At 42.1% G+C, this 16,586-nt stretch overlaps 1 protein-coding gene across 4 annotated transcripts in view; it reads right to left on the bottom strand.

The window, feature by feature from the left end:
* Window positions 1-5,622: 5,622 nt before the first annotated feature.
* Window positions 5,623-16,586, bottom strand: part of LOC311230657 (inositol hexakisphosphate and diphosphoinositol-pentakisphosphate kinase 1-like) — a 254,567-nt gene continuing 243,603 nt past the window's right edge. For all 4 annotated transcript variants that reach the window (XM_084317006.1, XM_084317007.1, XM_084317008.1 and 1 more), the window contains one exon: window positions 5,623-9,533. In XM_084317006.1, the coding sequence (XP_084173132.1) occupies window positions 9,442-9,533 (92 nt within the window). In that variant the 3' untranslated portion in view covers window positions 5,623-9,441. The remainder of the gene's footprint in view (window positions 9,534-16,586) is intronic.

Raw genomic sequence — 16,586 nt, 5'->3', positions numbered from 1 at the left:
TGTATTACAGTCAAACAGCAACCTCTAAGGTTGGATGGCTGCCCAAGACATTAAAGTCCCGCCATAGACTCCGTTTCTGCAGCTCGCCTGGTAAATGAGTCAGGTGTCCCCCCCCCCCCCCCCCCCCCTATGGCGAGTTGCTAGGGCTGGACCTCTGGACTTGAACTGTGCTGCACTGTATCCATGTCCCCAACCACTGCACTTTTACTGTCTTATTGTTGTCTCACTGTTCTGTCCTGTTTTGCACTTATTTATTTATTTATTATTATGTTTATTCCTATTTGTGAAAAAATCATGCACTGTAATGTCGAATCACGTTCCATTTGTATATACAATATGGTGAATAAAGTAATCTGAATCTGATATGTCTGAAGACATGCATGTGAGGAACAGTCCTTTGCCCTTGACCGACGTACTGGCAAGGTTCTGTGGCCGCCCACTTCAGGGTCAAATGCAGAGGAATAATTAATGACAGATGATGATTAGAACGGGTTATTTTATTTGTCACTTGCGCATGATTTGTAACCATGCTAACAGAGCCAATTATTACTAGGAGCCCGAAACAGAGAAACACTGTCTCACATGCACACACAAAGTTCCCACTGGATTCCTTTACATGATGGATTTTCCTTTATTTCTTGTTTTTTTCCCACATCACTGGTCTGAGCTGAAGAACTCCTACAACCTCAATAGAGATGAAGCTAAATCAATATTTTAATAAAGTGGTGTTGGTACCCGTCACAGCCAGTTTATCATGACACCCCAGGGAGACTCGACTGAAGACATACAGCTACAATAGATTCCAATGTGTTTTATTATAGTGTACGGCCCATCGGAGGCTCTTATAACAAGCTTATGAACATGTTACATCCAGGGATGTTTTCTTTGTGAAGAGTTTACCCACATGTATAAGCAGATAGAGAACTTTATCATGAAAATTCATAGTAGGCAACCTTTTTATAAAGATTGTAAATGAGCCCAAGTTTATTTCCTGTTGCAGTGCAAGGTCCTTAGGAGAAGAAAAGGACCAGCCGTTGATGACGTTTCCTTGACAACAATGCGCAAATGCGGAGCCCACAGTACAGTGCCATGGCAACGCTGGGATCAGGATTCTATTTAAAGGGGCACTTCATACATGTTCAACCTTAGGCCATGGTTACACTGGGGGAAAACAGCAACGTTGTATTTTCGAATGATTACGTTTGCATGTCCAAGTTAAAAGGGAACGCCGTTTTGGCAGGAAGATGCATTTTCCTAGCGGCAACGCTGAAAGGGTGTTTTTGTTTTGAAAACTCGCCGACAACAGTGCCATGTAATTTGCGCAGATCAGATACAGAGCCGTTCATGCCCAATGCCCATGCGCAGTAGAGACCGTCGCCAAATTCTCCCCTGGCTGGACCTCGACTCCGTCCATTAGTCCAAACATCAGAACTATTTCTGGGAGTCACTTGCAATATTGCGCTATAATTAATATAATTTGCTGTCTCCCGACACCAACCAGCCATATGGGGAGGCTATACAGGATATCAGCTGCGTCCTCCTCAGATTGCTTATTCATGTGTAACACGCACGGTTATTTCCAGTGTTTACAGCAGAGCTGTCCCAAGTAGCTGCGGCTACCAACTAAGCTCATGTGTGTCAAGTTATTGTTATAAGGAGCCCAGTCCAAACTACAACAGTCTGCATACCCTTAACAATTGTGTGTATTGAGCCGTATTGTATTGTACCCATTCTGCAATCTGTTAAATAAAGTTTTCATCCATTTCTACTAGCGTTAACGTTACAACGTTAATAGCCTCGATGCTAACTATATACATGGAGAATGCCATTCACATTAGCATGTAGCTAACGGGAGCATGTCTATGTTTCCCGGGTTCTATATTCCCCGTTTTGATTGATTGATTGAAAATTTTAGACCACCAGCCCTGATTCCAAACTCTAACCTTAACCAACTTCGAAAGAGGGCCTACGCTTAACCAGTTCGAAACAAGGCGGACATTAATAATTAATAAAATAATAAAAATTTATAAAATTTTCAATCTATTAATCAATCAAGCGGGGAACATAGGACCCGGGGAACATAGGGATGATCCCTAGCTAACAACATCGGAGATATTTTTGTGAGACTAAACTATCCACGCTTGGTGGTAAATTGTGTTGATGTTGGTTTTGTTTCATTAACAAATGAGAGGCAGAACACACAGTGAATGTATCCGTTTTTGTTTATTGCACTTTGTTTCTTGCTGAAAAATAAATGCTACATTGCTAAATGGCTCAAGCGAGGTATTTAAAGATGGTGGACTGTTATTTTTTAGCAGATAGTGTAGTGGCACGTTCAACCTTTCTGATTGGTTGAAAATGGCCTTCATGTTTGAACTACATCGCCACCTACTGCTTTGGCATTGTACTACATGTATATACATCACTCGGTGCTCAGGAGACAAAACGTCTAACTTGCCTGCCATTACGTAGCGTTCTGAAAAACGAAACTGAAACAAATAGTTTTGGCCCTAATGTAACCGCAGCCTGAATGAATGAATGAAAACTTTATTTAACAGATAGCAGAATGGGTACAATACAGTACGGCTCAATACATACAATTGTTAAGGGGATGCAGACCAGAGAAAGACATTTGTCTTGTTTACATCAGGGTCCCCCATTTTCAATTCATAGCCTAACGTTCTGTTGTGAGGAGTGGCCACGGGGGTGAGGAGTGGACGTGTGATAATTGGACATGTAACTCACCAACGTTCTGTTGTGAGGAGGACGTGTGATAATTGGACATGTAACTCACCAACGTGTTGTTGTGAGGAGGACGTGTGATAATTGGACATGTAACTCACCAACATGTTGTTGTGAGGAGGAGGACGTGTGATAATTGGACATGTAACTCACCAACGTTCTGTTGTGAGGAGGACGTGTGATAATTGGACATGTAACTCACCAACATGTTGTTGTGAGGAGGAGGACGTGTGATAATTGGACATGTAACCAACGCATTCCGTGTCTGGAGAGCTCAGCCGCGTTGGCACCGCGAGAAATTCCTCTGGGTGATGTCACAGAGAGGAGCGCAGACCTCTGCGAACTGCACACACTATCTCCTCAATTATTTTCAACTGAAGAATGGTTGAGGAAATAATGTCTGTCAGTTTGCGCACGCAGAGGAACACTGAGGTGGCTGAGAGACACAGAATGAAATGTTTAGAACTGGTCGTCGGCCAATTGATCCCACTGTAGTGGTTGTTGGTGACCAAGCCCTGTTGCAGTGTCAGCTAATACAATAGCTGACAGGAAATACACGTGGGCCCAAGCAGTCCTGTTAGCGACAGGCGATATTGAAAATGTCATTAAAAAAGTAACCAGTTGCAAGTTACATAATTTTTTTTCTAAGATTTATTCATCGCTTTATACTACTGGGCAGTCCAGTAGAGAGAGAGAGAGAGAGAGAGAGAGAGAGAGGAGGAACGGGAGACAGAGTGGAGGTAAGACATTCGGCAAATAACGACGGGTCCGGTAATCGAACCCGGGTCGGCCGTGCCGCGACTCAGCGCGTTATGTGGTTCGCCACTGGGGGCGCCCGTTACATACATTTATGAGGAAATGGCACACAACATAATTATTTGAAAATGTCTTTACTCTGATCAGTAAGGTTGGTCCCAGTAAGATGCAACAGAGTAATAGGCCAAAACACATTCCTGTATTCAGCAGCAGTACTATGGAATAGCCTACCAATGGAGTTGAAGTCCATAAGCCCCTTCTAAATATTCTTTTAAGAGGTGGATCATGAGTAGAAGCTGGGAGTAGATATCAAAGGGATTATATTATGTCTTTTGTTTTTCTCTCTAATCCTATTGTATCAGATTAAAATGGATTACTACTGTATTTATTAATAGTATTGAATAGTTGATCGATTGATTGCAAGTTGTCTGCAATACACCCCCCCCCCCCCCCCCCCCCCATCCCTGGCGTGGCGGGCTCACCCTGCATATCCACAGACTCTGAACATGGTTTTCTATACCACACATCCTTACATACACACACTACAAACACCCACGTCCACACACCAGTACATAACTCCACGGACAACAATGATGAAGGACTGCAATGGTAAATGGTGGGCTGATATGTATACCTGTTAGATTGTATATGTGTTATTCATTTAAATCAATAAACTATTCAATCAATCAATCAATAGTTCACCAACCTTTTATTTGACGACCGCATCTCTATGTTTACATAAAGACAATTAAATATGTTATATGAGATATGTGTGTTTACAACCAGACACAATGTGTTACAATTGTGAATATTCTTATAATACTTAACAGGTGTCTATGCCTCGAGTAAAGAGTTACTGGCATCTCTCCAAATCTGACATTAAATATGGTACATCAAATAATTACATATAAATACAGACCTAAAATCACCAACATCAACCAGTCTCAAAAATATTAAATGAATAATTGCTATGAATCTAAAACCCAAAAGATTGAAAACAATGTTCTTACAGCAGCAGGACTCTACAGGTAGAGAGAGACGCCGTGTGAAACAGCAAACACAAAACAGAACGTAGGGGTGTAACGGCGCACACATTTTCAGATATGATACGAATGTCTATTTTTAAAATGTATGTTAAAACGTATTCATACTACAGATCTCTACTACACATTTTGGCTTAGCTCAGACAAATACACATTTTATTTCAAAGCTAATAGCAGTAGGCATATCAACCCTACCACTAGTTAAACAGTGAAACCTACAGAAGATGTTGAGAAAAGGAGAACCATCGATACGATTTACAATTTCAATATACTTGATTCTGTATTGTAGTCGTTACACCCCTAGTAAAATCTGAAAGTGACATTTAGTTTTTCTTAATTGTTTTTCCACAAGAACTGTGTAAAACAAGGCACTGTATGACGAGCAAGTCCTTCTTTCAAACAATGGTTGAATTATTTTCCTTTTTTTTTATCCATTTTTTCTCCTTATTTTCATTTTTTTTCTACCATCCCGATTTCGTGTTTCCAATTCTTCCCTCCCCTGTCTTGAACGTTGCTCGCATATGCCTCCCACTGGTCGGCTGTAGGGAGGATAGAAGCCTTGCATCACGTGTCCCCTCCAGTACACAAGGAGGCAGCCTGTCACATCTTTTCACCTGCCAGCGCGGACTCTGTGGCGAGGTGTAACGTGTGGGAGGCTCACACTACCCCCGCTATTTCCTGTCTCTGCTGTGCAGGCGTCCCCCAACCGACCTGTAGGAGTCGCTGTCCACAACGTCCAGATTAACACCCATCGACTTCCACCCGCTAACTCTGCCAATGACGGCCGGCCCAAGCCGGAGGCAATGCTGACACCCAGATTCGAGACCGGAGTCTCTTGCATTGGTGACGAGCGCAATCTCCGCTGCGCCTGGTTGAATTATTTTCAAAAGGTTTCATCATTCACACATTGACAGAAGCTCATTTTCAACCATTACTGCATGATATGTATCCTGGAACATAAGTCATTAAAACATTGATAATGATAATACAGTAATTTCATTTAATTGCACTTTAAATATACGTTTAGTACTTTGGTTCCCCCCCCCCCCCCCCGAAAGAACATTTTAGTTAACTAACAGTCATTGGAGTTTCTCCACACAACAAACATTCTGTTTAACTGACAACTCTAAATTATTAGGGAACTCACATTGTTGTTCCATGAATTCAATCAACCAGGTAAATGCGCATTGATCACATGCTACATCGATCCCTTGCATATGTCTGTCTAATTATTTTTAGATGCAAAGCACCTCCATGATCAGCAATGGCACCGACTCGTTCACTCACTCACTCATTCAAGCAGTAACTCACTCACTCACCACTCTAGTATGGGCTTTGATTTGTCCCTGTACACTTTTTTATTTTTTTATAGATGCATGAATGCCTAGTGAGTGAATGTACAGAATATGTTTTAAATTGTTTTTATATTAGCTTTAATGTCCTATTTTTCTGTTTATTTTCTGGCTTAAACATCTAGCCCAGGGACTACAACTGAAAACTAGCAACCCTGCTAACGTTAGCATATTTACAGTTTTTCATTTTTATTCATTTATATTGATGATTGATCAATTGATTGATATGCACCGTCCCTGATCAAATACACTGAGTAAACTAAACTAAACTACCCCTAGTGGTGGCTCACAGGCATGGCACTTGGACTGATGATCTGTCAGATCTGTCAGATTTGTGTTCAGAAAGGGAAGAACTTTTGGAAATCAGCAAAGCTAATTCTGCAAAACGCACAATTACGTTTACAATCTCATTTAAAAACCAACCAACGGACGTTAATACTTTCCGTCTGTTTAGCTCTGTTTTGTGACGGATCTATGTAACCGGGGGCCCTAAGGCATCTAGTCTTCATCAAAGAACCTTTAGAACCTGTAGCCTAAATAATGTCAAGGTGCTAGAGAGGTGTGTCCTTCTTAAAACATGAAAATACTGCATCATTAAAAACACCTAAGACCTCGTTAAAACCTCACCTAAGACCCCAACGACTGATGAGTTGACTAACGTTAGCTGGGGGCGACACCAGTACTTTGGCATGACAGCAGATAGCAGCTCTAAAAGAGCTTGAAGACTCAGTGTCCACTGAGATAGATTCATCACATGATACTATTTACAATAACATGGAGTGGTTGTCCCTTTCAGCATGACAGAAATATATAGGCTACACAACACGTTTTCTTAAAACCATGGCTTCGATTTGATATGCCGAGACAGGAATATGAAAATGCTAATAAACAGCATCGTGAAAGTCTCGCGAGAGTCCCTTTTTGCTGTTTTTTTATGTAAAGAAAAGCCCCCAACCATAACAAGATAAATACATTCAAAGAAAAACACTGCCTTGAAATTGTATTGCAGAGACTTCCTTTATCCTTAAAAGTCATTTAAATGTAAATTAGGTTCCTACTCTACCACGGAACAATTAACTAAGCTGTAAAAACAGCCTGATTGATCAGGCAGGCTCAAGCTTTATAACTATACTGCAGATCCCTGTATTCCCAACAGTCATAATGTACATAGAGACATCCGTAGTTTACAACGAGCAGGGGCCTCATTTGCAAAGCAAAGTAATAACAACTTGATAACTGTAATCAAATATTTACTAGTCTCATACATAGGGCTATCCCCGACTAAGGATTTGGATGGTCGACTATGATTGGCCAAAATTTGCCGTTAGTCGACTATTGGTAGACAAAAAAAAGTATATTATTATAAAAAAAAAAAAAAAAAAAAAAAAAAATGTATCATTCCATTTGGGCTGTGGGGGTGCTTAATGTCTGAAGGAGTCGACTGAAGGCTTCTTGTCCTCTGCAAAAGCATGCAATTGGTCCACTGATGGATACATCTTGATATTTGTCTAGTCTAGTGTGTTCATTAGATGGGTGAAATCCTCTTTCAGTGCCTCTGTGCCTGTTTTTGTAGGCAGTTAGCCTCTGGTATGTGTGCCATTAGCGTTAGCCACGCTTCTAGACCTCTTTGCTTTTGGAAAGAATGAAAAATAAAAATAAGAATTATTATTATTATTATTTTTCTTTTTTACTATTCGACTAAGAGGTTGGTTAGTCGACTACGGCTCCTTTCGACCGATTAATCGACTAATAGGGGTCAGCCCTACTCATACACCATACAGGCTGTCCCCCCTCCAAAAACGTAAAGGGATAGTTTAGATTTTTGGACATGGCTCCTTTCTCCGACCATCATGCCTATATAGGTTGTCGGCGTCGCCCGATGTGCGGTTCCATTTCTATCCAGCTGCACGTAAGCTCGTGGCCTTGGGTGAAGCTTCGCTGCCACTGGTGTAGTGGAGGTAAAGCCATTTGCTTACTTACAGAGTCCCGTGGTCAGAGTTCTGATCGGGTTCCCAGCAAACCAGGAAGCAAACGGGGGAATGAAACCAAAACCAGCAGGCAAAATGGTTACCTATTACAGACACCAAACCACGGTCCTCCAGCTTTTCTGATTCTGCTAGCACTATATGTGTTTTTATTAATACGCGCTGGAGCCGGGTAACCCTTTTGCTTGTATGTTGTGGTGTGAATTAAAACGTGTTTGGTTCCGTGATCCCCGAATCCCTGTTTGCAGATCTGACGAAAGCTTCCCGGTTTGCTCTGAATATAGCTAGAACTCCGACCACGGGACGGGATGTAAGTAAGCCAATAGCTTTGCATTGACTACACTACTGGCAAGTATTTCATAAAACTTAATGTCCAAACATTCCTAACTATTCCTAATGCATCTTTGTGAAATGTAGCAAACATAATTGCAGGCTGGACAACTGATCTACCTATCTGGACATATATGACATTTAATCTGACTGCTCAACACAAGGTGCAGGGAGAATGAAATGTGTCGGAGTGAGAATGCATTCTAATAATGGGGCACAGTACTTAACATGCCATTTAAAGTATGCAGATATAACCTGTACAGTATGCAGTATGCAGGTATAACCTGGGACTGTACATGGCATTTTGGAATGTCACCACATGTTGAATTCCTAGATAAGGCTTGGATCAATGAACTTTTTAAATTTTTGCAATAATCTCTGTTTTTGAGTTTCCCCAACTACCTCCATGGGAGAGCCTGAGGGGTGCATGTATTGCACATTTGCTCTCAGAGATCAGGATGTGGTGCACAACACTGCAAAGCATCCAGAGCCTAATCTATTTCAGCTGTTTTATGACAGTGAACTGAAACTGAGCTGATGTGCGTTAGCATTGCTAAAGGTACTTGTGGGTAACTTTATTCAAGTGTAATCGTCTTTATATACCAGACTTAAGCGCAAGTTGTAAAACAATCTTGTGATCGAATTGAAGGTGAGGTTTGTTATAAATGAGGGGTCGAGGCTTATAAAGGCACTTCCTCTTAAGCCCCTCCTTTCAGCAGCCATAGTCCATTATGGTTCTTCTTGGGACAGCAGGGTCTGCCTCCAAGCTTGGTTAGAGGCATACGGGTAGGATTCTTGGGCTGTCACTCAACAGAGGGTTTTGGGTTGGATAGACAGCACTCAAAAGGAAGGGGCCAATGGGGTTGGATTCAGAACCGTCCAATAGGATGTTCATCAAGGTCCCGTTCAGGATCACTGACACGAGTAGGGAAGGGTTTGCTTTGTAGAAAGGTGGTGGGGGCCAAGTGGATGACTGCCTGAAAAGTGTGTGTATGTGTGTGTGCGTGCCACAGTACAACACGCATGTATGATCGTGGACTGAGGAGTACGGCGAGGACTACGGCGATGGTTCCACTTCTGGTTCAGCCGTTCCTGGTGAAAGCGGTTCGACGGACAGACGAACAGATGGTGACCAGGTGGGTGAGTGAGTGGCACACGGTGCCTCTGGGTCCGGTGTAGGTCAGTCTTTGGCTGCGGTCTTGGAGGTCAGGAGAGGCGCGGGGAGACTCGTCTCTACTCACTGAAGCTGAAGTGGAGGGCGGGACTCTCTGTGATGGGGGAGGAAGGGCCCGCACTGGACACGGCACTCGACGGGACGCTGCCACCTTCTCACACATAGTACACACACAGATTGACACAAACACACACACACACAAAAGTAAAATATTCAGTTATTTATGCTTTCACATCATGAACTCACCAAATGTCATAGATATTAATATGCGCACACACCCTAAGTCACCTTAACCTTAAAGCTGCAGTAGGAAACTTCAGAGAAATGAGCAAGAGTGAGTTTACTTGCCCAGGAGAAATAGAGCAAAGCTCTGCATCACTTTTCAAGCCCATGTACGCGCAACAAAGTTCAGAAGTCTGAAGCAGCTTGCCTAATGCAGCTTTAATCTAACCTTGATTGTATTCCTTATCATAACCTTGACCGCTTACCCTAAAATAAGTCTGTGAGGACTTTATAATATATCCTATGAGTATGTAAGGTTTTCCTACTGTATTCTGTAAATTCACAACTTCAGTTACTGTATAGACGGTTTCACTGGAATTATGTTGCTAGGGAACAGTTTAGTTTTAAGTGTATTTCCTGTCAGCTACTGTATTATTAGCAAACACTGCAACAGGAATGTGTTAAATTAAACTGCAAGACCTCAGCTGAAATCCGACACCTTATTTGCGACCAGGAAATTATCACGTGGAAAATGCCTTGAAAATAGAACAACCTTGTACTTTGAAAACAGAGTTACCCTACAACTCTGACTGATTGATACTGATTACAAGTGCAGTCTATAGCGAAACAATAGCAACACTGCAACAAAAAGCAACACTGAACGGCACAGGAAGTCCTTCATTCGAACAGCCATCAGACTTTATAACGCATCACTGTGCCTCACTGAATCACTGGGCACAGGGTGACGGTACTATCTGGCATAATCTTCCTGGACTTTTACTTTCAAATCGACATTTAAATTTTTTTTACACTTAGTACTGTACACTTATATTTTTGGCTGTATATTTTATATTTTATATTAGAATGTATATACATAACAGAATGTATATCCCGGATCGTATTTTATTATTTATTCTTATTTGTGACTTTTGTTCCTGACTACCTAAATGTTACGGTTTACTGTGAGCGATCTGTAGTGCTGAATTTCCTTGGGGATAAATAAAGTATTTCTATTCTATAATAGGACGTGGAGAACAGGTGTCCTGTTGATCTTCCCGGCCCTGAATGGTTTCTTGTGAGCCAGATAAGACGCTGGTGATGGTGGCCTAGATGTGGAGGTGGTGTGGGGACAGAGGCAGGGCAGCTCTGTGGACATATTCTGTATTTTAAATGATAAGATAAGACAAGAGATAATATATTCCTTTATTGATCTCCTTGGGGAAATTCTGGCATCATAGCAGGCGCAGCACAAGGGAGGGGGGAGGGGGAGGTACAGTACAGTACAGGTATGGGCAGGGTAATGGAAGAAAGAAAGGAGAAAAAAGACATAAATATAGGCAATACAATTTGAATCTGAATATAAAATATGAGACAAATACACAAAGGTGTAGATGAGGCCCTATTGGTCATAATATATGTTATAGTCCAGGTTTTAGTAGTTAAGAATCAGACACACTTAGTGGTTAGAGTCAGGCATTCCTAATAGTTCTCAAGTTCTGCCGCCTTTAGTTCTTCAGCTGCTGGCTGACATAAAAAAAGTGTCCAAAGATTCCTTGCAGCAGTATTGCAAATGCTATGACAATTGTATTACAAGATGATATCTTGTTGTTGTTGTTGTATAACAAGACATAAAAAACGATGTCCTATCACATTGTAATTTGTCATGCGAGTCATGTGAGCTTGTGACTGAAAAGGTCACAGGTTTGATTCTGTGTAACTGGGCCGGGAAAAAATGGACAGGGGGGAAGCTCGCCATGCGTTGGGCGCCAGACCCAAGATTTCTCGGGTTTTGGTCGTGTTTTCTTTTATTCAATCTTTTTATTCATTATTAATTCACGGACCTCGGTGTTCCCATAGGGAATCATTCTCCGATCGCCAAAGTGCAATACCGGCCGCATCCTGCTAGGTGGCAGTATCGCCCACCCTTTGAAACCTTATATCTCACCCTGTGTTACATTTAAACCCCTCCAGGTGCAGAATTTTGACGGAGCCAAGTAAACCGCTTCATCCGACCACTTGGAAACGCATCTAGCACACTCAATCCATAGAAGAGAAGTTGCCTTTGAGAACCAATGGTTCTCGAGCTGTAACGGCACATGGGGCAGGAGCCTATCTCCTGTTTCCGTAGCGTGAGGCAGCTTGATGTACAAGTACACCCCTTGGACATGGCGCTAGTATGTCGCAAGGACTTCCCCCCAAACCAACCCTTGATGCTGAGTGTCAAGCAGGGAGGCTATGGGTACCATTTTTTAAATAGTCTTTGGTATGACTCGGCCGGGGCTTGAACTCCCAGCCTCCCGAACTCAGGGCGGACACTCTACCCACGAGGCCACTGAGCCGGTTCACTCGATCCATAAGTTGTGCCAAATTATGTCCGGGACCAGATGGACATCAATACTGGAAATCGCAATCAGACAATTGGAATATTCTTTTTGGAATAACCCCGATCAAAGGTAAGGACTATATGACATCAATTTCACCTTGATCCTACAATGTTTTCATATCGATCCAGCTGATCAGTGTGTGGTGTTCAAAATGAATGCCGTTACTGGCTATCAAAGCATCAAAAAACGACCCCCCCTCCCCCTTTCATGCATTCATGATGAAACATAATACCTATTATATATCGATCTTTCAGCGTCGGGGTCTGGGCTTTGGAGGGGCCCCGCCCCCGTCGCTTCTTGATTCTACTGCGCAGGCGCACCAACCGACCTGTAGGAGTCGCTGTCCACAACGCCCAATCCCCACCCTTCAGTTTCCCTCCCCGTAATACGGCCAATGTGTATTACTGTGGACGACCAGCTAAACTGAAAGCAATGTGGAGAGCGGGGCTCGAACAGGAGGCATCCTGTTCGAGCCTAGTCTCCAGCATTCGTTGCGAGCGCCTTGCCCACTGCGCCACATAGCCGCCCAGTTATTGGTGTAAAGTTGTGGAATTCTCTCCATAGCGAGCTTAAGGGATGTAATAGTGTTTATCAATTCAAAAAATAAAAAAAATACAAAATATTTAGTCAGTATGAAAATCAAATGTGATCTGAATAGTGAGATATTTTCTTTTTTTTCTCTTTCTTTTATTCTTTATTATTATTATTATTATTATTATTATTATTATTATTATTATTATTATTATTATTATTATTATTATTATTATTATTATTATTATTATCATTATTATTATCATTATCATTATCAATTATCATTATCATTATCAATTATCATTATCAATTATTATTATTATTATTATTATTATTATTATTATTATTATTATTATTATTATTATTATTATTATTATTATTATTATTATTATTATTATTATTATTTATAGAATAGAATAGAATAGATAGAAATACTTTTATTATCCCGTGGGAAATTTGACACTGCAAATCGCTCAACATTTAGACAGGACAGGTCACAAATTAGAATAATAACACAAATCAAATCAAGTTGCCTAGGATAAGAGTAGACTCAGTAGAGTAAAATAGAATCAAATGAAATGAAATAAAATATACAGAAATAAATACAGTAAGAATATACTGAGCATGGGGGAAGCAGTGTAAACAATTTGGTCAATATAATTATAATTTAAATCTAACTAAATGAAATATATTCCAGTAACTGTGGATTGTGTGTTTCTTGTATAATGGTATAAATTATTATTTGTGTAAATTAGGTTGTACGCCGACCATTAAGTAAATACTTGTTTAGTTTAGGAATAAGGGGCAGGTAACTATAAGATTTAATCTTCTTCCTGCTCCTTTTGTCCATGGAATGATATTTATGATTGTGTAATGAAGAAACTCTGATTGTATGATTCCATGTGGCAAATAAATACTCTGAACTGAACTGAAATGTAGCATTTATATCGTGAAACCATGGGAGTACTGATTCACCATACATTTCTATAATATTCCATTATGGAAATACTACTGAATCACTGAAATCCTGTGGTAAATCTATAGTGTCTATGAAAAAACACAGGAATACTATAAATCATCAGTGTTTCTGTGGTAAATCTCTATAGTGTGTACAAAAAACGTAAAGGATATTACCGGTTTTACTGCAGGTAATTTTCCTATAGGGCCCTTGAGCTAAATAAATGAGGGCAACCTCAATGATCCTTTGAGATTTTAAAGGGGAACTATCTTATAAATGGCCTTTTTCAGTGTTTAGCATTGTTTCCTAGCTATGTGGACTTATATTAATATGATCTATGTCTCTAATTCTCATATTGGCGCATTCTTCCAATTCTCCTCTCACAATATTCACCCTCACTGAACTGAGTCGTTTGAAAATGTGATGATTTGTGATGTCAGAGAGACACCGCTGCATGTTAATGTCCCAGATGCCACCAGGCCACACAGTGGTTTAGGAGCCCAGGCTCAAAACGGCTCGAGATCTTCAGGTAGAAAAATGCTGTTTTTGAGGACTTGATTAGAAATACAAAACAATGAATTAAAAAAAAATATAATTACAGAGGTGTTCCATAAACTCACAGGAATTGTGTAAAAGTGCCCAAATAGTGAAAGAAATAGTAAAATAGTTCCCCTTTAAATAAAGGTTCAAATTAATTAATGAATGATACAAACTTCTACAGTATGACAGACACGCATGGTATGCTGTACAACTCGCCCTCACCTCTACGGGGAGGAAGACGGAACCAGAGAAAGAGGGAGGGAGGAAAGAGTCTGGTAGATGACAAGAACGCAAACGCTGCACCTTCACGCTACAGCGCACATGTCGACAGAAACCCACGCTTCAGTCATGAATATTTAGGAGAATAGCCTCTAGACTGAGCAGAGTGTAGTCCTGGAAGACCGAGCTCATGTCCCCCACCTAACATCCCTCAGTCCAGGAAGACTCCCCACCTAACATCCCTCAGTCCAGGAAGACTCCCAACCTAACATCCCTCAGTCCAGGAAGACTCCCCACCTAACATCCCTCAGTCCAGGAAGACTCCCAACCTAACATCCCTCAGTCCAGGAAGACTCCCAACCTAACATCCCTCAGTCCAGGAAGACTCCCAACCTAACATCCCTCAGTCCAGGAAGACTCCCAACCTAACATCCCTCAGTCCAGGAAGACTCCCCACCTAACATCCCTCAGTCCAGGAAGACTCCCAACCTAACATCCCTCAGTCCAGGAAGACTCCCAACCTAACATCCCTCAGTCCAGGAAGACTCCCCACCTAACATCCCTCAGTCCAGGAAGACTCCCCACCTAACATCCCTCAGTCCAGGAAGACTCCCCACCTAACACCCCTCAGTCCAGGAAGACTCCCAACCTAACATCCCTCAGTCCAGGAAGACTCCCCACCTAACATCCCTCAGTCCAGGAAGACTCCCCACCTAACATCCCTCAGTCCAGGAAGACTCCCCACCTAACATCCCTCAGTCCAGGAAGACTCCCAACCTAACATCCCTCAGTCCAGGAAGACTCCCAACCTAACATCCCTCAGTCCAGGAAGACTCCCCACCTAACACCCCTCAGTCCAGGAAGACTCCCAACCTAACATCCCTCAGTCCTGGAACACTGAGCTCACGTCCTCCCAACCTAACATCCCTCAGTCCTGGGACACTGAGCTCACGTCCTCCTAACCTAACATCCCCCAGTCGAGGAACACTGAGCTCACGTCCTCCCAACCTAACATCCCTCAGTCCTGGAACACAGAGCTCAACCTAACACCCCTTCGTCGGAAATCTCGTTAGTCGCCATCTTGGTCTTTACCATATACAGCAGTGGCTAACTATTCTATATCCACCATCGCTGTTGACCTTGGCTGACTAATCAAGCTATCCATCAGGTTTGAGCCAAATTGGATACGAATTGTATGGGCTGTCACGGTTACAGAAAGATACACATATACACGCAAACATATACACACGCACACACAAGTGTGTGACAGTGATTACAAAACCCTCTCGCCCTTTGAACTCGAGTGTAATGAGAAAAAGATGGTTAGAGAAAGATCTCCATGCAGTTGTTTCACTGATCCGCCATCAGCGGCTGATGAGCGGTGAAATTACTCATCCAACCCACCTGGGAGATGCGACGAGACGGGGAGAAGAGGATGGCAGAGGGAGGGAGGGAGAAGAGGATGGCAGAGGGAGGGAGGGAGACGGGGAGAAGAGGATGGCAGAGGGAGGGAGGGGAAATAATGGGAGGCTACTGTACTGTAACATCATCGCACACCGTCGGTGACGCAGCAAATCTAAGGGGGCCACGCTGTTCTCCCCGAGTCCTACTTTACCGAGGTCTTGATTGAAAGTGATTCCACGAGGTGCGCCAGGAGACACAAACTGTCTTATTTAGCTCATCTAGACAGTTTAACCCTTTCACTGCCACACGACAGAAGGTTAACCCTTTACTATCACACTACCGACGGTCGCCGGGTTAACCGGCTGTTGTGTGGCAGTGAAACCTTCTGTGAATTGTCGCAGTGAAAGGGTTAACCGTTTGGTAGTGCGGCAGTGAAAGGGTTAAGGGCTACTGGTAGGTTACTGGCACACAGCTCCCTGCTAGAACATAGGAATATAAAGCCCGAACTGCCTGTAAGTGAGATCATCTGTTTCTATCAGCTATGCTCAACACATTCAGTGCCACGCCCCTTTGACCATATATGGGCTAGAGTGCCAATAAGGAAGTCAATGGGAGGTCGGGGAAATTTGCGAACGCTTAAACTATATCTTAAATTATGGCTATGGGTCTAAAACACCCCTCGCTTATAAAGGACTTGCTTGCAGTCAACATGTACGAAACGGATTGTTTTTTCATTGGTACATTTCCGTTTTATACCATTTTGAATACGAGTATAGTTTTGGAGAATTCTAGTAATTCCAGATAACTTCTGCGATAATAGCTCTTTAGTGGAATACACAAAACACGTTGTCATTTTTCGGCTGATTTATTAATCGTTTTCAAATAAACGCTAGATTATCGATAGTATATGTGTACTTATGCACGCTAAAGAAGCGGGCTGAAAAAT

The sequence above is a fragment of the Notolepis coatsorum genome (genome assembly GCF_963971535.1).
Source record: "Notolepis coatsorum genome assembly, chromosome: 6".
NCBI classification, from domain to species: domain Eukaryota; kingdom Metazoa; phylum Chordata; class Actinopteri; order Aulopiformes; family Paralepididae; genus Notolepis; species Notolepis coatsorum.
The sequence above is the reverse complement of the archived record's forward strand: the minus strand, read 5'-3'. Positions and strand labels throughout refer to the sequence as shown.